General features: G+C 33.4%; 1 protein-coding gene across 1 annotated transcript in view; it reads left to right on the top strand.

Annotated features, from left to right (window-relative positions):
* The window catches only part of LOC129234491 (ubiquitin carboxyl-terminal hydrolase 30-like), a 57,796-nt gene that overhangs the window by 5,674 nt on the left and 27,986 nt on the right, over positions 1 to 24,136 (top strand). The window contains exons 2-3 of the mRNA XM_054868488.1: positions 22,264 to 22,437; positions 23,330 to 23,418. Of these exons, the coding sequence (XP_054724463.1) occupies positions 22,264 to 22,437; positions 23,330 to 23,418 (263 nt within the window). The remainder of the gene's footprint in view (positions 1 to 22,263; positions 22,438 to 23,329; positions 23,419 to 24,136) is intronic.

Raw genomic sequence — 24,136 nt, 5'->3', positions numbered from 1 at the left:
ATGATACTCGTAATTCATGTTGGATGCATAAAATCGAGGTAGGAAATAAAATTTTGATTTGTAAGTTAGATACAGATTCTAGTGTAAACGTCATCCAAAATAATGTTTTTAATACCTTGAATTGTACTAATTATGTTAGACCTACTAATTTAATGTTGGACTCATTTGGTGGAAGTCAAATTAAGCCAATAGGCATTGTTAATTTAGAATGTAAAGTAGGAAATATCGTTAAATGTTTAGAGTTCGTTATTGTGAATTGTGAACGAAGTTCTGGAACGATACTTGGGTTGTCCGGCTGTGAGGTATTTAGCTTTGTTAAAAGACATAATATTAATAGCATTGAATTAAAGAACAAAAGGCACAGATGTGATATACCCCCCCATTTGGCGACATTCGATTTTTTTGCACAAAATTAAAATATTTTTCTCGCCAATGAGGCGATAATTTTTTATGCATGGCATCCCTGGCCAAACTAACCTGTGTTTAGCAACCCGAAGGCAGTCTTACAGATCTGTTCAAACTTGTTTACTTGGGTTGTTTGGGTTTCACGCAGGAGAGATACGTGGTGTTGTTTCGTGCAATATACCTTTCAGGAATGCTTATTTTGTGTTAGTTTAAATTCAGTAGTTGTGTTTTGAAGTAAAAACATTAGAAAATGCCAGTTTCTTCAAACTTGAAGGTTAATTAAAAGTTAACTCCAACGTGGTGTGTATCTGTAACGTGCCATTGTCATATGATCTATTGTTTTAGACTGAGTGTGAATATTTATACCATATAAAAAGGTAAGTTCTTTGTTTTAGAATTCAAAAAAAACCTCTCACTTCCAAAATTCTTTGTTTTTACAAATCCTTGAGGGGTTCTTGTAATTTTTAACTTTATTTTTACTGTATGTAAATTAATTTTACAGAAATAGTACGGTTATTTTGTTCTAAAAGTTAATTCTTATCGATGCCACGAATTATTTAGACATTCTATTAACGTGCCTCCTTTAGGTACTGAATTTTATGTTAACAATTGAAAGTTCTTTCGGTTGTACTCTTAAAAATGCTGAATTTTATTAATAAATCTGCACAATAACGGTGCATATTTCACACTTAAAACTGTGTCATTATTGTACACTGAACGGAAGGAGCCACCCTTGGGTGTCTCCATGAAAATATACATAACTGTGACCATACTCCGACTGTAATGTATATTAACAGTGGCAAAATTAAAAATTGCCATGTAAGTGGCAAAATTAAAAATTTGGATATAACCAGTGGTAGGTGAACCTCTCCTCTGTCTTAGGGCAAGAGATAGCACTCTAGTAGCTCTGGCAGGTGCTGCTCTACAGCATGATTTAGAAAAAAAAATCTATGAAAGCCTACCTAGGAAGTTACCTTTAAACGCATTTCACTCAAAACTTGAAAATGTCCACTTACATCCTTTTGCATCTCACTACCTCATATAATAACGAAGCATGTTAAAGTGAAAATTAATGCTGCTGCATGATCCCAGTCACAATCTAATTTTTGCTATTCTGTATGGGAAAAAGGAGGGGGAGGGGGGGTCTTATTGGTCTTCATTGCCTTATTATTTGGCACGCCCACCTTAGTTCTCTTCATTTTATCTGTTTTCCTTTTTCTTGTGAAAACTTTATACAATCGTCAGAGACAACCCGACCTTTTGGCAGGAGAGTGGTTGAGTTCTCAATTCACCATATGACACTCCGAACTTTACCGAATGATATAAATAAAGCATACACACATACTAAAACATAATTAGAAGATACATTAGGCCTGAAAAGCTATAGGGGCATTCCAAGGTATTTTTGACATTTATGTAGAGTCCGTAACGTGACCTTTTTTGCCATAACATTTTAGTTTACTGTTTGATTAGCATATTATTTTATTTTGATCTTTTCCTACCAACACACCAGCTCAAATTAAAATAATTCACAAATCAAACGGTAAATTAAAAAGTAATGGCAAAAAAAGGTCACGTTACGGACTCAACATAATTTTAAAAATAACTTGGAATGCCCCTATATGGACTCTAAATTTGCCAAATAAAGAAACTTTTGGGAGGCCACAATGACCTCCATCAGGGCGCCCCAGATGACAGTGGGCCTACCCGCCAAATTAAGCCACAAGCCGCCACTGGTCAAAACGTGTTAATTTGTAATGGTAATGAATGGGAAAGAGGTAAAATAGTTAGAACAGATAAAGAACCTCGTAGTTACTGGGTGAAACAAGAAAATAATTGTGTAGTAAGGTGAAATAGGTGCCATTTAAGATCTTCCTATAATGAGCCCAGTTTTAGATTTGATTGTGATATGGATGGTTCTATAAAAGCTGAAAATGTAACAAGTGATTCAAATATCGATTCGAGTGTTGAAAATTCAAACAATAATTGCTCTAGAATGAACTCAATATATTATGTTACAAGATATGGAAGAACTGTTAGACCACCAGATAGGTATGTTGCACAGGTAAAATAGTTTGAAGTGTAAATACTTGAGTTGGTTTGTGTATATAGTTTTAATGTTTAACTTCTGAAAAAGGAAGGTGTTTTATATGATTTGCATATCAGGTTTAACTGCAACTTAATGCTTGTGTGTAATCTATAAATAGTATCTCTTATGGTTTAACTGAGAACTCTTGCTCAGGCTTGTAACTGTTTATGTTGTGCTTTTAATAAACATTCATAAAATACAACAATTTCAATTTTGAAAAACTTTCTGTCCATGAATCTTTTGTTCCTAATATCACTGAAGAAAGATTAGAGCGCTTTTTAATCTACAATTTAAAAAAAATTCTATGAGTTATTCCATAAGGTTTCAATTTTGAAAAAAATTCTCTGTAGGGTCCCCGAACCTCTTTTGTTCTTAACATCATCAAAGATGGTCTCAAAGTGCGTTTTAAAGCTACAATTTTTAAATTTCCTAGGCAGCTCCTACCAATTTCTTCCTGTAATGTAATCAAAGATGGCTTACATTTTTGAAGACTTAAGTTTCGAAAATTTTCTTCCGATCGAAACACTTCTTCCTCTGACATAGCCAGTAAGTGTTGGGCATTAATCAATTATTTTTTCAATTGCCTTGTTAATTGATTAAAAAATAATTGCAATTAAATTAATTGCAATTAAACTATTAATTGCACTTTGCAATTAATTCAATTGGATAAATGTACATTAATTGTTTCTCACAATTAAAATAATTGCAATTAATTTTTTAAATTGTTTTATGAAACAATTAAAACTAACAGTTAACTTTATGTATCAACAGGTACAGAGCAGGGTAAAGAGTCAAAAGTATTATTCAATTTCGTATTTGCGTTCAGTGCTGACTGCTTGCTCTGCGTGTGAACTAGTCTCGTCCAGATTTTTTACAAACGTAAATCTTTGTGTTTCAATTAAGTGTTTTAAATTTGTTTTAGTTTAACCTATAGTGGGGTAGATAAGAAAGAAGGACATAAGAAAGGATATGAGGCCTCAGAGACCGCTCTTTTTTTTTTTTATATCATGTACATAATTAAGATACATTTCTGAAATTTCTCTCAGATGTTATTTAGACTTTTATTACTAAAAAAAAATAGGGGAAAATTTTTTTTTTTTTGAATTTTTAACTGAAATATACTTTTTTTAGGGAAATTTCACTGGAGTCATAGGTTTTTTTAAGAAAAGTCATATGCAGCAGTAAATAATTTATTGCTCGTAATAAAGTTACTGGTTAGCATTGATCTTTTATTAATTGCTAACATGTGTATTTAAATAGATACTAATATGGTACCCGTCCAGCATCCACGTCCCAGGTAGACCTGTTGTCTGTATAGTATATTATACAAAACCAGTAATTTCTTTTAGAGTTAGTTTTAATTAAAATTCACAAAACATTGACAATAGTTAATTGTATCAAACTACAATTAATAATTAATTGTTAACTGTAGTAAACTACAATTAACAATTAATCATTAATTGTAATTTTCCACAATTACAATTGATCAATTGTTAGTTGTTGTGGTTATGTTTACTAATTAATCAATTGTTAATATTTAATTGTTCATGCAATTAAAATTTGCCCAACTCTGGCCAGTAATCATCAAAATTGCGTTTTTTAAACTATAGTTCCGAAAGTTTTCCCAGAGGGAGTACCCCCTGACCCCCTTACAATTGGCTTAAGTATTGCACACATAAAATCTTATTTAAATGACCACCAAAACAGAAAAGCTACAAAATGAAAGCTAACAATGATTTACAGTAGACTCCCGATTATCCGCGAGCGGTTTATCCGCGAATCAAAATTGTAAATTTACACTCAGTTGTTTTTGCTTGATTGATTGATTTGATTTAATTTTATTATTAATATTATTATTATTATTATTATTTTTTGTGCATTCTTCATCGTACATACACTTGTTTGTTATTGATGTTAAGTTCGGTTGTGCAAAAATACAAAACATTTGTACTGTACTCTATATATATTTTCACTGTTTGCAGAAAGTGTTATGCATCAATACAGTTAAGAATTTGAGGACAATTTTTACCTGATTTGTCCCCCATTTTAGTCTTTTTGCGGTTATCCGCGATTTTTATTATCCGCGGCACTTGTGCCACCCAATTCTGCGGATAATCGAAGTTTATTGTATAAGTTTAAACTATGGGTATATATACAGAAATAATTTTTATTTAAAGTTAGTTTCCTACAAAAAATTCTAGAAATAAAACACAATATTTTAGTGTTCCATTTCATATGCAGCATTACTCAAATACACTATACGTTAAAATATAGAGGTTCTAAAAAATATTTTAAAATGTATTTAATATTTTTTTAATGAAATGATTTATAAATCGAAGCATAGAAAAATATAACATCACAAGACAGAGAAACAGCATTACATACAGGGGCGGATGGGGCCGGCGGGCAGTCGGGCATTTGCCCGGTGGGCCGCCTCTGTTTGGGCCGTATTGAATTTTACAATTGAATTGCAAAAAAAAAAAAAAAAACCTTCTTCCCTATTTTCTTCTTTCTTCCCTTTAAAAGAAAATATTTGAATTTTTTCTTTGGCAATATAATATTCCGGTACATCTCTCATTGACTCGCAGGAAAATCGCTGCAAAAAAAGTAATGGCTACAAGATGAAAAAAAAAAAAACTCTACTGACTCATATTGTATGAGTAATAAAATATTTTTCTGTATGTCGGTAAATTCTTCGGTCCATAAGATAGTTTTGTTGCGTAACTGTCCAGGACCTTCCAAGGCCCTAACAACTGACTTTCTTTCGTAGGGGAAAATGAACCCATCTTCACTCTGAACATTTAATACGTCAAGGTAGAGTCGTCGCCTGTGGACACTGCCGAACCGAGGCTGCCAATTTTAATTTAGTGATAAACAAAAAAAAAGAAACAAAACGTTCTCGGTAGTAAAATATTGAAGTATTTAACGTAACTCTTGGAGTTCCAGTGACAAAAAGTATTTTTTATTTTAGAAGAAAATACGACGCTTGAATATTAAGCAATTAAACCTTTGAATTTTAGTTAGGAATATCTACGATTCTTTGTTGTAATTTACCTGACTGAAGGCCGTTGAAATGTATATTTCGAACATTTTTTTAACCAAAAAAGTATTCAGTACATAGTAAAAACCCATGACAAGCTTCAGCTGAATACTATAAAAAGTGAATAGATAAAAATCATGACAGTTTCGTAGAGGCAGAAGAAGAATGTTTTAAATAGAAAAAAAAAGTTTAAATGCAGCAAGGGAAATTTAAAGTATTATAATGAATAGTCACATCAGTTTAGCAGTAAATTACCACCCTAAAGCAGGTCTAACGCAGAACAGCATGCAATATAACAAACAGCCTGGTTATCACATCCAAAGACTGCAGTTCTTCTCGTTAGAACACATCAGTCTGGAATAGTGAATAACCGAGGAAACCTTCATTTTCAAGCTTTGTCTTCAATTTGCGAGTTGTACTGCACAGTGCTGCGGACACTCGCTGGTGAGATAAATTAACTTTATCTTCCAGTTTGTTGCCATTATCTGCTTCAATGAAATGATGTCTGCCTCCTGCTCGGTTATTCACTATTCCAGACTGATGAGCTCATAACAAGGACAAAACTGCAGGCTCTGGATGTGATCACCGGGCTGTCTGCTGTATTGTATGTAGTTACACCAGTAGTTCTTAGTGTTTTAGACACACGGCAGTGTGTCAGCCAAGTTCGGAAATCAGGCGACACATCTGCCAGTGTGTATCTTACACGAACCATTTCAAGCTACTTTTGACCCCCTCATTTCTCAAAAACTATTAAATCTACGTGCTTGAAATTTTGTATGTCTAATAGAGCTGCATAGTAGACCTATAATCCTGAATTTCATGAATGTACCTCTTATAGTTATGGAATTATTAAGTTCTGAAAAGTGTCATTTTTAACACTGACTCACTCACTCATCAAAATGTTTACGAACTTCCAAGTGTCTCACATACTTGAAATTTGGCATAAAGATAGATTTTCATGCATATGTAAAGGGAAAAATCTGAAAAGTCAAAAAAACTACATTAAAATAGCAAACAATTACGCTATTTTTTATGAGCATCACGGCGTAATCACTTTAGCGCATGATTGCAAAATATTTCGCCAAATAAATCAAAACAAAAGGGCTCGTCAAACGTTGCCAAAACAAAGTTGTTGATGTTTTAAATTAACAATTAAACTTCTAACCAAAATGGGGCTTTAAACGATACTTTAAATTCCGCTAAAATGAAAAATGATCCATCAAATAATTAAAATTGCAAATCTAGAGCTAAGCCTTTAAAATCAAAAATAACCAGTGTAAATTCGATGGCTCGCAAAAGAATAAGCGTGGACTGTATAATTTTAAATAACTATTTTATTTTATCTTAAAGCAGAAAACTATTAGCTCTGTTAACATGAAGACAGTAGACACAGTTGCATTTCACATAACATAAGGGTTGAATGACAAAACACATGGCTTGCAATGCTGAAAAAGGTCTTACAGTTCGTTGCCAATCGGTAATAAGAAAAACAATAAATAAATGCAAAGGCTTTGCACAAATATCGGGAGGAAAGTTGGACAATTCTTTTAGGTAATCAACATCCCGGGCAGCCTTGAAATATTCAATTTCAAAAGCTATAAATTTTAATTTGAAGGAGTTATTTGAGCATTATCTTGAATTGGAAGTATACAAATATTGGAAATTGATCTTTTAAATAAACCATTGCATGTACGCACTATGACCACTCTTACCTTACCATCTTTCCCAGGTATAGCTTCAGTCACCCGGCCTGTAAACCATTTCAATGGAGGCAAATCAGGATCTTTCAAAAGTACCATCATTCCGACAGTTATGTTGTTTTTATTGAATAACCATTTAGATCGTTGTTGCATATGGCTTAGAAAATTATTTGACCAATTTTTCCAGATACTTTGCGTCATTTTTTGTAATTTTTCCCATTTTTTAAGTAAATTTTCATTCACATCAGTAAGCTGTGGTTCAGGAAGGGCAGTCAATGGCCTACCGATTAAAAAATGGGCTGGTGTTAATATTTCAAAATTTTCAGGATCGGAAGAAAGAGGTGATAGGGGGCGAGAATTTAAGATGGCTTCAATTTGTATAGTAACGGTTAAAAATTCTTCAAAGGTTAATCTAGATGTACCTATGGTTCGTTTCAAGTGGTACTTAAAACTCTGAACTCCTCTTTCCCACAATCCTCCAAATGAGGGGGAACGTGGAGGAATGAATTCCCATCTAATTTCTTCACTTGTCACAAAATTAGTAAAGCATTGATTATTTTTTGCAAGTTTAATTAAATGTTTAATTTCCGAAGATGTACCCTTGAAATTTGTGGCATTGTCACTGAAAATGACTGAGCTTTTTTCACGGCGAGCAAAAAATCGCTTCAAAGTAGCCATAAGAGCATCAGCTGTCAAGTCGGTTACAATTTCAAAGTGAACTGCTTTAGTTACCAAACAAATGAATATTGCAACATAGATTTTTTGATAAGTTCCCTTTCTTTGCCCTTTAAACTTTATTTGAAAAAGGCCACAAAAATCAAGACCCACATTCGTAAATGGGGGACTAGGCTTTATTTTTTCACCTGGAAGATCTCCCATGATTTGACTTACACTAGAGGGTTTTACTTTAAAACATCTTACACATTCATGTACAATTTTTCGCGCAGTGTTGCGTCCATTTAATGGCCAATAATGTTTTCTAACGGCATTTAGTAGACCCTGCGGACCAACATGTAAATTACATAAATGAAAGTGCAAAAATATGATCTTAGTAAAATTTTCATTTTTAGGCAAAATGAGAGGGTGTTTCTGATCATAGGCAAGATCAGAATTGGACAATCGTCCTCCAACTCTCAATAAACCATTTTGGTCTAGAAAAGGGTTAAGAAACCTTAACGGACAATTTGGCTGTACTGGAAGTGATTTCTTTAAAGCTTTAATTTCTGCAGGAAAATTCTTACCTTGAAAATGTTTGATTAAAGCATATTTAGCATATTTAAATTCTTCAGTAGACAGAGCTCCACTTAACTTACTTACCTTTCTACAATTATTTACAAACCTAAAAATAAATGCTACAATACGAATTATTCTTACAAAATTATTGGACAAATTTACAATATAATCAAAGAAATCACATTCATTACTTGAAATTAAACTAGGAGAATTGTTAACCTTAAACTCCTGTTTGAATGGTTTTTCGAAATTTTCATCGAAACTGATGTCATCATTTTTGAGCATTGATGAAACATCAGGACCATTAAACCACAGTTGACAGTCAAGTAAAGATGAAGCGTCTAAACCACGTGACAAAACATCAGCGGGATTAAGTTCAGATCGAATGAATTTCCACTTGCAGTTTGCAGATAGCTCTTGAATTTTACTTACTCTATTTGCAACAAAAGTTTTGAGCAAGTGCGGTGATGTCTTTATCCAGTTTAGAGCGATCGTTGAATCCGACCAGAGATTTATTTCAGCTATTTGGATCTTGAGAGACTGGATTACTTTGCGCATAAGTTTCACTAAGAGCAGACAGGCGGATAATTCTAACCTAGGAATGGTTAGAGTTTTGATAGGAGCAACTCTCGATTTGCTACAAAGAAGTCGGCTGGAACTTTCACCGGTTTCTGAGTAAACTTGTGTGTATATCACTGCACCAAATCCTTTTTCAGATGCGTCACAAAAACCATTGAGGACAATTATTTTATAATTTAAAGTTAGTACGAATCTTGGTATTTTCAAAAATTCAATAGTAGGGAGCTGTTCAATAAATGAGAGCCATTCTTGCAGAGCAGGAGTTGGCAAAGGATCCTGCCAGTCTAGCTGAAGGAGCCAAAGTTTTTGCATAAAAAACTTGGCTTTGCTGATGAGGGGTCCCAATAATCCAAGTGGGTCGAAAAGACGAGCTATTTTTGAAAGAACATCACGCTTTGTAGGCTTTGTATTTGTTGCTATAGCAACCTTGAAACAAAAGGCATCACTAGAATTGTTCCATAACACTCCTAGAGTTTTCACTGTGGCTTCAGACTCCTTGTCAAATGAGAAAACTTCCAAGCCATAAGGTACGTTGGAGCTGCACCACTTATGAAGCGTCATGCCTCCCCGTTGAAGTAGCTCAACTAAATCATTTTGAAGTGTCCTAAGCTCTTGTTCGTTGGAAGTGCCAGACAAGCATCCGTCCATGTAAAAGTCGTGCAAAAGGACGTCAGACGCACGAGGAAATTCCTTTTGCTCGTCTAATGCTAATTGCTTTAGCACTCGTGTTGCTAAGAAGCTTGCAGGAGCAGTTCCATACGTAACAGTTTTTAAACTAAAAACTGATACAGGTTCACTAATATCTTGCTTCCAGAGTATTTTTTGAAAGTGAGTTTGATCAGGGTTGATTTCAATTTGACGAAACATTTTGCTAATGTCAGCGGTAAATGCAAACCGGTGCTTTCGAAAGCGTAGCATTATAGCTAAGAGATCATCTTGAATAACACCTCCTTTATAAAGAACATCGTTCAAAGAGATATTTGAATTGCTTTTCTGACTTGCATTGAAGACTACGCGAAGTTTGGTTGAAACACTTTCAGGACGCAGTACCCCATGATGAGTAAGAAAATATTCAGAATCGTAGATGTCCTGAGAATCAACAATTTTTTCCATGTGACCCAAAGTTTGATATTCGTCTAGAAATTCAGTATACATGGCTTTTAATTTAGGATCGCATTCGAGAGTTCGCCATAATTTATCGAGTCTCTTGGAAGCAATTTGCCTTGAGTTGCCTAAATTTATTGTGTTTATATCCGATTTGAAGGGTAGCGAAACCACATAACGACCATCGGGTTTTCTGTAATGAGTTTTCGTGAAGTAATCTTCACAATACTTAAGCTCATCACTTATAGGTTTTTCACTATCTGGAACATGTTCTGTATTCCAAAATGATTTTAAAGTGTTATCTAAAGAGACCATACTTTTAGTTAGAAAACAGTGATTGTCTTGATTGGGGTTTTCATTTGAATTTGGAATGGAACCACTAACAATGTGACCAAAAACTGTTTCTTGCAAAAGTAGATTACTTCCCTGAATTTTAACTTTATCAGGCATTACAATATCAAAGAAAAATTCACAACCTATAGCAATCAATTTTCGAGCAATTACACCAGTTAGGATCAGCAAGTGTAATATTAGAAGGAATATTTAAATAACGAATGTCAATTCTTTTCGAAGGATGACATTTAATAATTTCTGAAGCAATTAAAAAATCAACATTTTGTTTGAAACTGCCTAAGAGGTTAGAGACTTGAGCAGTAACGAATTGTGAAACTTTAGAAAATGAGTTATTAATACCAGTAATTTGAATATTTATTTTTTTCTTGACTAATCCTAGACCGTCGGCAATCTTTTTAGATATAATTGAGTTTTCAGAAGCTGAATCTAAAGTACATCTAACTGGAATTTTCTTGCCATGTTTATCAGCAATAAATATTACGCACGAGTTAATTAAACCACTACTTTTTGTTTTCGTAGTTGAAATAAGCAAGTTCGTAACTGAGTTTATAACCTTTTGAGAACTGCCCCATTCAGAGTATCTTGCACCTGCTGCGTAATCGAGGAACAAGTGACTTGTGGGTCTGCTATACAGCTTGTCAGTGGTTGCATCGACCCACGCGATCTGACATCACTCTGGCTGCCCCTGCACACCTCAATCTTGCCACATTTCATTGTTCCATCTATCTTCGGCACAGCCAATGCACTGTGCTCGCATCCATGTGGGTATCAGCTGCGATTTGACGTACAGACCAACCTCCCCTTCTCTGTCCGATCATTATACCCCTCGTAAAATCGTCTATCCGCTGGAAGTGCCTTCGTTGACGTCGACCTGGCATTCTCTCGTGTTACACGTATCCTCCAAGGCAAAAACAAAATTTCTTTGATAATTCTCCTGTCAGAAATAACGACACAAATATTGCCCATTCTGCAAGTTCCTTCCCTTATATCTTACTTCACGTTCGTTGGAGAGTTGCGCATTTCACATCATTTACATAACTCAATAATGTAAGTCTACTCTAAAATTTGCATAAATTTCTGAACCCTCCTTCTTGGTGTTGTATTTTCCATATTGAGCAGTGTATATAGATAAAAAATGGTCTGAAACAATTTGAAAGGTATTCAAACTGTCTAAAATAATTGGTAAAAAAAAAGCATATCTTTTTCCAACGCAAATTTTCGACTTATGCAAGGAGTCTTGGAACGCATCCCTTGTGTAAGTTAGGATCCGACTGTATCAGGGTTTAAGCTGAGTTTAAAAATTCTTTAGCAAAAGAGCTAAAATCAGGGAAAAGTCTTTAGCAAAATGCTAAAATTCAACCTTGACGTTTTTGAAGAAATAAATGCACAATAGGTAACATTTTTTAAAAATTTGAAATGGAAAACTCAGAATCGTTCTTAGTATTGAAGAAGCAAAATTTTTTTTAAACAATCCCTAAGAATTGGGGGTACATAATGCCCATTAAGACAAAATATTGCTGAACTTAATAGCAATTCACACATGTTAGCTAAGACTTATAAATACGATAAAGTTCAATATCGAATTCACTCAAAATATTGCATCTCTTTTCCTCTTCTTTTTCTTATTATATTGGAGCAAAAAAGCGAAAATGACTTGTTCCACTTTTGTCATTTGGATAGTATTTTCGCATTTTGCGAAAAATGCGACCGTAGCAGAAACCCTGGACTGTATTTTTAAGAACTATGATTCAAATTTTTAGGAAAAACAAGTTCATATACGTCCCCTTGTAAGGATATTTTGTTGTTTTTCTACCAAAGTTAAAGTATTTTGATGTTTATTTAATATTTGATTTAAATTACAGAAACATGTTAAATTATCCTTGAATGTTCTTTTAAAATCAGTCCTGTATTAAAAAAATTCAGAACTGTCAAATGTGAAGCCTTGTTTTTCAGCTAAAGAACGAAGCAATGTTTTAAACAACTTCATTTCATTTTGCTTTTCTGACTGTCTTTGATTTTCCATCGTTATTAGCCTTTGTTTCACTGTTTTAAGCTCCACATTGCAGCGATTTTGCTCAAGGGAAGAAAATTTCTTTTGAAGATAATTTCCCCTTTTTTGCATTTTTTCTTGTTTTAAGTTAAGTTTTCTGATGTAGTTATTTAAAATTTTGTTTGTATTAGTTGTTGAATGTGACGCTTTAATATCCAATTTTATATTTTTAGAATATTCATCAGTTTTTTCTGTGTTACTGACTGCAGATTCATGTTTTTCATTTTGTTCCACCGATGTATTTTCTTCATGTTTTGACGTATCTGGTTTAAGTTTTTTAATTGCATTTCCTTCCTCTTCAGATTCTTCATTGTAAACAATACTTTCGATAACTGATGTTGGTTTTAGTACGGAGCATTTTCCAAAAGTTTCGTGAACTTTATCGTAGCACCCTAAGAGTTTTCGCGCGAAAGCTGGCGAGTAATTATTGTCAATTACCGTTTTATAATCTCGCCGCAATTTTTTGATTTTCTCGCGACACTGTTCGCCAGTCCTGTCAATTCCAAGATCTAGAAGTTTTCTAGATATTTTATCGTAAATACACATGTTGTGTAATCTACCCGCTAATTGTTGCTGTACTTCTTGATCAGCCCAGATATCTAGGAGTGCGCAAACTTCATTGTAGAGCCATGCTACGCCTTTATTCGTGGGGTTTTTCGCAGTCATTTCACTAGTATTGTTATTATTAGTTTTGATTGTTTTCTTAATTTTGTTAACAATATTTTATTCAAATGACATTTTTCAATAATAATGCCCAATACCAATTCCTACTCCTTAGTTGTTTACATTTATGAAGTTGCCATTTCCGTGTATTGAATTTGCTAACATGGGTGTTGCCAGATTTATTCTGCACACGATTATGGAGTAAAAAGGAAATGCCCGAGCTGCCCTTATATGCTGCTAAAGATTGATGTCAATTCGGAACTCCAGCGCTCGAATACGCTACCTTGCGGTGATTTACAAAACTGCAAATGAAGCGTTCCACGTGTGTCTGTTGACGTAAACACAGGCAGTTTGTTCTGAGTATTTATTAACGCAATCGATGTGTCTTAGTTTGCTTTCAGCTACAGAAATTAATTCGTCCCCTAAGAGTATTCTCGAGCTTCTCAAAATAATGTTAGTTTTCCTTATTTCTTTCAAAAAAGTATTAAATGGTGGACGCGTAAACAAGAAAACTCTGGATTAACAAAATTGGATAACGTTATACCAGGTAAAATTTTTTATTGTTTTGTATGAATTTGTAAGAATATGAGTTTTTTTTAATCTTAAATTAATTTAACTAATCATATTTTACAGCAGCATTTAGTTGGAATGGACAGTATGCAAAATATTTTCTTGGATTTATTATCGTAGAATAAAATGAAAAATGTTTAACCGAGAAAGAATTTACTTTATTCCTTTTATTCTCAGCTGAAAGATATCGCCAAATTTGTTTAGGGTTATAGTTTTGGTATTGTGCGAGCAAAGTAGCCTTGGCGAGATTTCGCGTTTTTAGTTAAACCATTTTCAATTTTTATCATGAGTGGAATAAAATGGTAGTAAGATTACAGAATTCGATAAGTAAAAAGAAATAATTGTCAATCAACTGAAAAGAAAACTACCACCATATATCCGTGAGAATTTTGTTGATGATTTGCATAACATGACACAATTAAATCGTAACTCAGAAATTAGAAAGATCGAAACAGAAATTTTTTAAATTAACCGATTCGGGAATTCAAGAGAAATAACTCAGCTACAAATGGAAAACAAGTGCTAGCCAAAGCAAAGCAAAGAAGTATCATCTTCTTTTGGTAATAATTTGTAATGTCATATTGAATTTCCTAGCATTAATTGTTATTCTTGTCAGGCCACAATTATTATTTAGTTTTATCAAGAATTGATAAATATCGAATTCAACATCGTGAAAATGGCTGCTTAGAACTATGAACTACGTACTTTGCATTAATGTTTGATGTTTAGTAATGCTTCTTGAATTCTCATTTCTTTCTACGTGGGTCAGAATATCAACAAGACTTTGAAAATTAATTTAAAAAGAATAAAGCGAAAAAATCATACGTACGAACAAAAATCACAACACTTTTAGCATTTTCTTCGTTACCATGTGCGTTTGTTTTAGTTTTCAATTCCGCCATTAGACAGTGACTTCAGTGCCCCCTATAGTTCGTTGGAGTTGCGAATACGCAATCCTCTAATTATTTTTATTTATCGCTCTGTACGCTATTTTCATGTGTTGTGAATTCAAAAGCACTACTGTTGAATATTCACTTCCTTAAGGGAGATTCCATCCATGTCAAATCAACTCGGCACTCAACCTGACCTTGTCAAATTTTCATAAAATTTTCTGATATCTTATCGAAGGAAAAAAAGACTTTAAGCGGATTTTAACAAAACATCCAAAAATTTTCAGAGTGGGTATTGGGACCGTCAATGGGTCAGCTGTTACGGCTAATACATTGAGAAATTTTTTGAAATTTTTAATAAAAAACATCATAACTCAAGTTTTAAGGGAGCAGTTACGTAATAGCTCATTTAAAAAAAAAACGAAATGCGTGCTTTTTAATTTAATACGTCACTTAAATAGTTTTTGACATCATTTTTTAATTTTAAAAATTCAAACTTTTTAAGGAGTGTTCTTTGGAAATTTGGGAAAAAATATTAGTTTCATGAATGCATCCAAAAAAAAATTCAGAATGAATTAAGAGATCAACGGTTACAGCAGGGGTGCTCCTCGCCCAACAGCATTTGTGCATCCCTAAATATTGCAAAGATCGCCCCCCAATAGCAAGAGCCCCCCCAAATGAAAAAACCCCTCAAAACAACCCCCCTAAAAATTTCATTGGTGCAGTCTGTGCCATGACCTCCCTAGGTGGGCACCTCTGGGTACAGCAAATAATGCGAATTTTCGACTCTATTGCAATTTTTACTAAAACTTTTTAAGTAACTGCTCCAGGATGCTGTAACTGCTTTAGAAGGTGGGGGGGGGGGGGGCCCTGTGGCTGTGAAAATTAATGTTTTCACTTATAAGTGGGCGTGGTTTTCGTTGTTTTCCAATAAAATTTGCTTTGAGCATACACTCTTTGCTCCCTCCCCCCCCCCAGAAAAATTCACAATCATGGGCCTGAACTCAGATAAAAATATAAAGTAATTATCTTCGAGCTAATAATTGTCTATGACGTAAAAAAACGGGAGGGAGGGATTCCAAAAAAAAAAAAAAAAAAAACCATTTTTAATCATAAGAAATAAATACATTATGTAAAAGTTAGATTGGCTAAAGCAACGTTATAAAGCACAATATTGCAAATAATTTCAGGGGTATGTTTTGAGGTTACAAGGAACAAATTTTCATACCAATTATGTGAGCCTATAGATGCAAAGACCTAAGCAAAATTTTAAAACTAAGTTTCTTTTGGTATATATATCTTTGCATTCATAAACTCTCATGTTTTTGGAAATTATGTCTTCACTGCAGATCATACCAATGGGACCTTTCTCTTCTTAAGCTGCCAAAGTCAAGAAATCCATAGGATACCCAAATTTCTGAGAATGAAAGGAAAACTAGCAATTCTCGCTGCTTCTTGGAAATACTCTGTTGAGGGAGGGGACAAAAACAAGTGCAATAATTCTAGCAGCAAAAGTGTTATTTATGAAGAGTAGAGATTACGCAAGGAGAGTCTTCCAACTCCCTTGGGACCCTTAATAGCTCAGTGAACACAAGGATTCCAAAACTATACCGTATTTTCGGGTGTAAGCGCCGCATCACTTACAAGAAAAAAGTTTATAAATTGCCGATGAGGCGGATACAACAGGTGCGGCGCATGCGATTTTTATTTTTATTTTGTTATTTTTTAAAGACATTTTACGGAAAGTAAACTATATTGAAAAGAAGGAAAATAAAATATAAGGAACTTGTGCTTCAAAATGATCAGAAATGTGTTCAATATGTGTTTTGAATAAAAAATAACAAAATTTTCTGTTTGAATTTCTTGTAGCATTATTAAACACGTTTTTTTTTCCATCAATTTTTCTCAGGGTATGCTCCCAGTAATCCATTATACACAATATGTGTATGCATCATATACATAATATATCTAAAAATATTTGAGAGTGTCCGCTAGGGTGGGCCGAAAAAAGGATATTTTCGAGAAGCAACTTCTAATAGCAGAGAAAAGTTGTTTATTGCCATCCTAAGCATAGGAAAAATAATTAAAAAAATTAATATTTATGTCTTCAGATCGCGCATTATCAGCAAAGTTTGAAAAAAAAAGGTAAAAAATGGTCAATTTTCAAATATTTTTAAAAAATTCCAAATTTCAGAATTTTTGTTCCAATCCCGTTTAAATGCTTCCTTTTAATAGTCTTTTAATATGTCTTTGAAAATATGTACATTCCTTTACAGTTTTTAGTTTGCACATAAGCCTCAAAGTTACGTGAAATCAATCAAAAATTGACGTTTTTAGCTTATTTTGTATATTGAAGTATTTCTTCTTTTAAGATCCCAGTTGTGTATTTTTTACAGCAAATGTGCTATACATCGCTTTGCTGGAACTGCAATTATATTGTGTTGCATTAACAACCCAGAACTCACCCCAAGTAGGTGGTTGCACTTTGTACTCCACCCTGCAATTCCCAAGAGGACTGGACTTATTGACAAGGCTTATACAATTCTAAAGTAACTTTCATAATAACTACATGGTTTTAAACAAGTTTCTACGTTTCAATCAAGGTGTGAAGTTGGACTTACGACTCAGTTTTGGCACTGATGTTTGAGAAATATAAAGGTTTTCATATAAATCCATCTCTTCCATCTAATACCTCAAATGAATTTCTGCAGATTCACTGAACAGCTCCACTATCCATTCCACTGCCTGTGTGTGATACGGGAATTTTAAGAATACATACTTAAGCAAATGTATAGTTTCTAGAATTGATAAAATATTCTTGTTTTTCACAACTTCACTGAAGCAGAGGAAGTAAACACGTTTACCTGTCAACAAACTGCTGTAGTTTGAAGCTTCAAATCTAATGGAAGAAATAACCTTATTGCTATAGAAGAATTTCTTGATTAGTAGTCTTTTGCGTTGTATAGATACCCTACTATAATTCTACTACTTTATATTCACTCACCATGCATTGCCATCACCAATAACAATTTCTCAAAAATAATAAAGTAAGCATTTCTTTGAATCACTAGATTCATGATGTTTGGAAGATTATCACACGTCTGACTTGTAGATTTTGTAACTTTAAATAAGTGTACAGGTCCATGTTTCACGAAAGTTTTTTTTTTAATTTTAATTATATCAAACCATGGAAGCATAATTTTTAAAGATATTATGTACGAGTGCTTTCATTCCACTAGTAAATTAGTTTAAATATTATACAGCCCCAGCACCAGGGTCCGTAGACCTCCTATTTTTTCCTTTTTTCCTTCTTTTTAAAAAATTTTGAAAAAATTCCTGTTTTTTTCCTATTTATTTCTATTTTTTTCAATGAATAATCTTCCTCCCACCTTTTAATCCAAATTACTGTATTTTCGTGCACCCTTTCCACAGGTTATCTGCTATGAAAGTACAAAATTAACGATGCACTGATTATCTGTGCTTTTTTTCTCTCAAAGTTAAAACTATCGAACCTCAATTTACAGTAAACGAGCTGATGTGTGCATCGCATGACTTCCTTTTACGCCAATTTAATGATAATAGCGCCTTGGAGTAAGCAAGGAAAAAATAAACATTTTCACCCCTAGTTTCTTGCTAATCGAAGACAAAAAACGTTTTACACAGATTTATTTCCCCATTATTGACAATTTTAATGTGATTCAATGGTTAACTCTTTAAATATCACCAACATTGGCCAAATTAAAACTAGATTAAAAAATTAAAAAAAAAAAAACGTTAAATTTTTTGCCAAGTTGGCGGCCAAAAGCTTGGCCATATATCGCCAAGTGTTTGACACATTATAACACCACTTGAGTTAGCATTGAAATTAACAATGATTTCCCCCCAAAAAAGGTGTAAAATACCCCCTTGGAAACATCTGAATGCAACCAAAAGAAAAGATGCACAACTAGACCCCAATAGGAGTCTACGTACCAAATTTCAATTTTCTTGGACAAACCGTTTTTGAGTTATGCGAGATACATACGCACATACATACAGACGTCACGAGAAAACTTGTTGCAATTAACTCGGGGATCAGCAAAATGGATATTTCGGGTGTCTGTACGTTCCTAGACGTGTAGTCGGGTCGAAAAAAAACTCAACATTCATTCGGGGGTGAGCAAAATGGAAATAAAGGCCGATTTTTGAGTGAAATTTTTTTTTGCGAATACGATACTTCTTTTTTTGTAAAAGGAAGTAAAAAAAAAAGACTGCTCCTATGCCTGTAAGGTTGTTTTTTTTACACAGATTTTTTTTTACTCTATTGATTGCAGCTATGAAAATCAAACAACCTTACAGATTAAAAAAAGCTGTCTCTGTTTGCCCCCCCCCCCCCCCCCCCCCCCATCTTCCCAATAGCACAGTAGAATTAAGCGAAAAAACGCAAAACCCAAACATCCCCCCAAAATAGTTTGAATATACTGCAAATAACTTCTTTCACTTCTAACAAGAAGGGGTAAAAAGTCCCCCCATTTTGTGCTCGGGTTTGGAGGGAAAGTTGGGCGGCAGAACAAAAAATCCTCTCTTTTTAAAATTCTATTACTTAAAAAAAATTACTCACAAATCTCAGAAACCACTTTCTATAATAGTAAAATAGAAAACTTTAATAAACAAAAATGCTAATTATTTGGGGTGCCCTTGTGTATGGGGGGGGGGGGGAGTTACATGGCACAGTTTGCGCCATTGGAACTTTTAAGGAATTTTTTTGGAAGGTTTTTTTTTGACTGCTTTTATTCTGGAAGGGCACTCTGTAATGCTTAAGAGGTGCTACATCGCTTTTTTTTGGGGGGGGGGGGTGTAATTTGCATTCTAAAATCAATGATTGCATTGAAGTCCACGGACTTTTTCAAAATAGGATAAAATGCCTCACAAGCACAATGATATAGACAGTTACGTTGCAACAGTTTCTGTCTGCCGGGCGATTCCCTATTTGCTTCTCTTACATTGAGTCATATCTAATGCATTAAACTGTCAAAAATTATTGAACTTAAAATTGTAAACTTCATTAAAGGAAGGAAAGGGGAACTAATTTCATCCGTATTCTTCATACAAGAAAAAAGGTGGGGGTGAGGGGGGGTGTCAGGTGCCAATCTCGGGGAAATATTCTAAATTTGCGTCCAAAATTGCAGTTAAAAGTAACGTTGTCGGGGGGTTGGGGGATTTTGTTCTCTCCCGAATCTTCATCAAAACTGAAGTTAGTTTTAGCCTTTGGTGACTTTAGGAAATCAAGGACTTTTCTTAAATATATATTCTGAAATTTCGTTTTGAAAGTACAATTTAAGTTTGTCTTAGAGACCGTTAAGAAGGTTTAGGGGCTCACTACGGAAATATTTAAACTTTGAACACAAAAAGCGCTCTTGTATAGTCATACCAAAACCTTACAGTTCGAAGCGGGTTTTTTTCTTTGCCTTCAGTAATAGATTTAAGGTATGATTCCCTTATTTAAATTTTTTCACATCAAAGGTGCTGAATCGCCGCCCCTCCGCCCCACCCTAGCTACGCCACTAGATATAGAAATGTTGGAAGGCTCATCCTAAAATGATTTAAGTGAGCTCGGAAACCAATTACGTTGTGACTGGAGTTATTTAACTGTTTAGAGCGCTGGAATGATATCAAAAACTAAATCCCTCTGAAGCCCCCCCAAAAGAGTCCAAATATAGACTGAAATTTCCTTTGTCCTTCTTAATTAATTTGCTTCAACTTTTGGATTGGACAAATTTGGATGTACTAGTTTTAATCCGGAATTCCCACATTACAATCTAAATAATACCATCGTCTTATCATACCGAAGAAAAATTAAAAAAAACCTCTTACATGTACAAATATAAAAATTATTATAGTTTACAAAAAGGGGGAAAGGGCATGCTTGTGTAAAACTTAAAAAGCAGGTAACATAGTCTATCCTCGACTACACTCCTGTCTAAAACTAATTTAAATCAAAATTTATGGAATTTACTTGATTAAAATAGTAACAATTGCAAGTAATTTCTTTAATTCCTTATTATTGGTTTCAGAATATGACAGTCTCGGACGGAATGACGGTCACAGTGGGGGTGTATGCCCCCCGTCGCCCCCTAGTAAATCCGCCACTGAAGCCTTTTGCTAATAAATAGTTGAAATATATTCGTAACACATTCTCTTAAGCAAAACAATTTCCCGTTATTTTTATCTTGAATAAAATTTCTAATTGTTTTCATTAATTGTAATATGTTTAATAAACATGGAACAGCTTTGTATCTCTTTTTTCATAGAAACATTTGTAATCATGATATTTTAGTTGCATTTTTCTTCCTTTTTTAGAATATTATTTTCCTGTTTTTTCTTATTTTTTAAAGCATTATTTTCCTATTTTTTCCTATTTATGAAATTTTTGCTCCTATTTTTCCTACTAGTTTTTTTCGAAAACTGTCTGCGGAGCCTGCCCAGCACTCCGTTCTTAGATCAATGATCTAAGGATCCATTAGAACACATTAACAAAAGCTAATGACTAAAACGTCTTAGTTTTGGTGGGAGCGAAATCAGAGTCACATTTTCCTTTCTGTATTACATTAACAATATCCATCAAATACTTTTGCTTGTTTTTTAAGTCAGTTTCCGAAACTTCCAGTTCTTTCTAAGTTGATAATATTTAATTTTACAAAAACAGTTGATGATTTACCCATACATCAGTAAATGTACCTCTTTTACACTTCGACTGTGGAATGGGTTATTAAACTGTTTAGTGAGTCGGTAGTTAGGGTGTTTTGGGATGAGACAAGATATGGATTGATGTGAAAACCTTTATGCTCAGGATTCTCAATGCAAAATTGAGTCACAAGTCCAACTTCAAACCTTGATCAAAACGTAGAAACTTCTTTAAAACCAAATGGTTATTATGATTGTAGGTTACTTTACAAATGTATGAGTCCTGTCAATAACCATTCTCCTCAAAATCTGCAGGGTGGAACACAAAGTGCAACCACCAACTTGGGGTGGGTTCTGGGTCGTTAATGCAACATAATATAATTGCAGTTCCATCAAAGAGTTGTATCGTACATATTTACTGTTCAAAATATATATAACTGGTATCTAAAAGAAGAAATTCTGCAATATACAAAATAAGCTAAAAACATCGATTTTTGGTTGATTTCACATAACTTTGCGGCTTATGTGTGAACTAAAAACTGTAAAGGAATAAATATTTTCAAAGCTATATAGTAACAGACTATTAAAAGAAAGCATTTAAACAGGATTTGGACAAAAATTTTGTACATTTGGATTTTTTTTTTTAATATTTGAAAATTGACCATTTTTTTACTATTTTTTCAAACTTTGCTTCCAATGCGCAATCTAAAGACATAAATATAATTTTTTTAAATTATTTTTCACATGTTTAGGATGGCAACATTAGTCAAATGTAATCTGAAAATACAATAGATAATATACTACTTGAAATTTATTTATTATTTTTCTTCTATTGCTCAAATCATAAAATATGTTTTTAGCTTATTAAACTATTTATTTTCAGTACAACATTCATAAAAAATATGTATGTTTTTGTTATCTAGGTTACATTCCAGGCATGATCAATTTAGGCAACTCGTGCTTTCTTAATGCTGTTCTTCAAGCATTAGCTTCCTGTACTCCTTGCATTGTGTGGCTTGAGGAAATTCTTTCATCTGCATCTGAAACAATGGCTGAGAATTTACTTTTGATAAAATCGCTTGCATCTATTCTTAACAGTGAGTTGGATATTTATTGATCATAATCTTCATAAGATTTAAAAAAAATAATGATCTATGTTGCTTTGTTATTTATTGTGATGCAAAAATTCGAGTTTGTTTAGGACAAATTTTGGAACCCAAAATAAACCCTTCACCAGATAACTAATTTAAAACAAAAAGAACAAATATAGATTATTCCCAAAATTATTAACATTTTTAGAATAAAAGCTGCAGATTTGTGAATAATTGTTATGGTTTATCACAAATTGCCTTTATAGTATCATATTCAATGTGTTCTCTGTAAATTTTCCATTCAGTACGCAACGTTTGAGCTTAAATCTGGTGAAAAATACCTCATATGAACCTTAGAGTGTTATTTAAGTGTAGAAAATACTTTTAGCAATAAAAAAAACTACTGTTTTGTAAATCTTTTAAGAAGGTTTTGTTTATTTGGATTTAATTAACCTTATTGAGGAGATTTAAGTTTAAAATTGTGCATCATTTTTTTTTCAGAAATTAATAAAGTGAAGACTTAGCTTGTTGAGATTTTAACATGTTAGAATTGTTGATCAGGAAAAAGTTATTCATTCTTCACCTAGAACCATTATTTTTAATTTTTCCAGGGGGGGGGGGCAAAGGATGTACGCTCAATACAAATTTATCAGAAAATAATTTTAAATTCACTCCCACTTATGTATAAAACATTAATTTTTCAAACCTGGGGGGGGGGGGATTCACCCCTTTAAATGATGGGCATGCTTACACTATTGATATCAACCTCTTGTATTTGCATTTCATAATTTTGCATATAGATTTCAATTTTAAAGGAAGAACTGAACCATACCATATTAAAAAAGTTAAATAAACTTATATCCTTGTGATATGTTACAGTTCTACAATTTGCTTTCAGGATTGAATAACAGTGAAGAGATTTGTAATGCTGCACAAGTCATTGAAGCATTACGCAGCCATCGATGGATTATCACAAATGAAGAGCAGGTATTAGATCACTTAATTTTTTTTTTTTTGTTAGTACAATAAATTAATTCTGGAAAACCTTAAAACTTAACATAACTGGAAAACTCAATTATCTCTAATGCATATTTTCCCCATGCTTAGTACACAGCCAGTTATATTGGTAAAAAGCTTGATAACTCGACACTTGTCTCCTGAAATCTATCTATGACATATAAAATATACATAAAATTTATCCTTAAAAAATGTTCTGAACATTTGCTATTTATTTCTTTCATTTTTTCTTTATTGGTTCCTAATTAACGCATTTATTCGAGACATGGATGAATGGAGAAGAGAATGTCAACCCAAAAAGCTGTTTTTAGTATGGTCATTATCAATGGCAATTTTAAGGGGAGAGTAATACTAAGCTCAAAAGTTGTGTCTGCACTTCTTATCAAAATTGAGTTAAGGTCACCAGGTGGTTCTTAGTCAAATATTTCTCCCAAATACAATGTTTTATGGCCATATGGCCAATAGGAAATTAAAAAAAAAAGACTTAAAAAATTCCATCTGAATCATGGAGTCTCTCAACTTTAAATGGCAATTTCTCATTTGAACTCAGCTGCAGATACGACTTTTGTGCTTAGCACGGCAGAATAGAAGTAGTTGCTCCTCTCAAGAATGGGAAGCTTTTTTCTTTCCTTCAAACTTTAGTTAAACAATAATATATTTACTTTTTGTGAAAGTTATTAAAAAGCAT

Source organism: Uloborus diversus, chromosome 1, assembly GCF_026930045.1.
Source record: "Uloborus diversus isolate 005 chromosome 1, Udiv.v.3.1, whole genome shotgun sequence".
NCBI classification, from domain to species: domain Eukaryota; kingdom Metazoa; phylum Arthropoda; class Arachnida; order Araneae; family Uloboridae; genus Uloborus; species Uloborus diversus.
The sequence above is the reverse complement of the archived record's forward strand: the minus strand, read 5'-3'. Positions and strand labels throughout refer to the sequence as shown.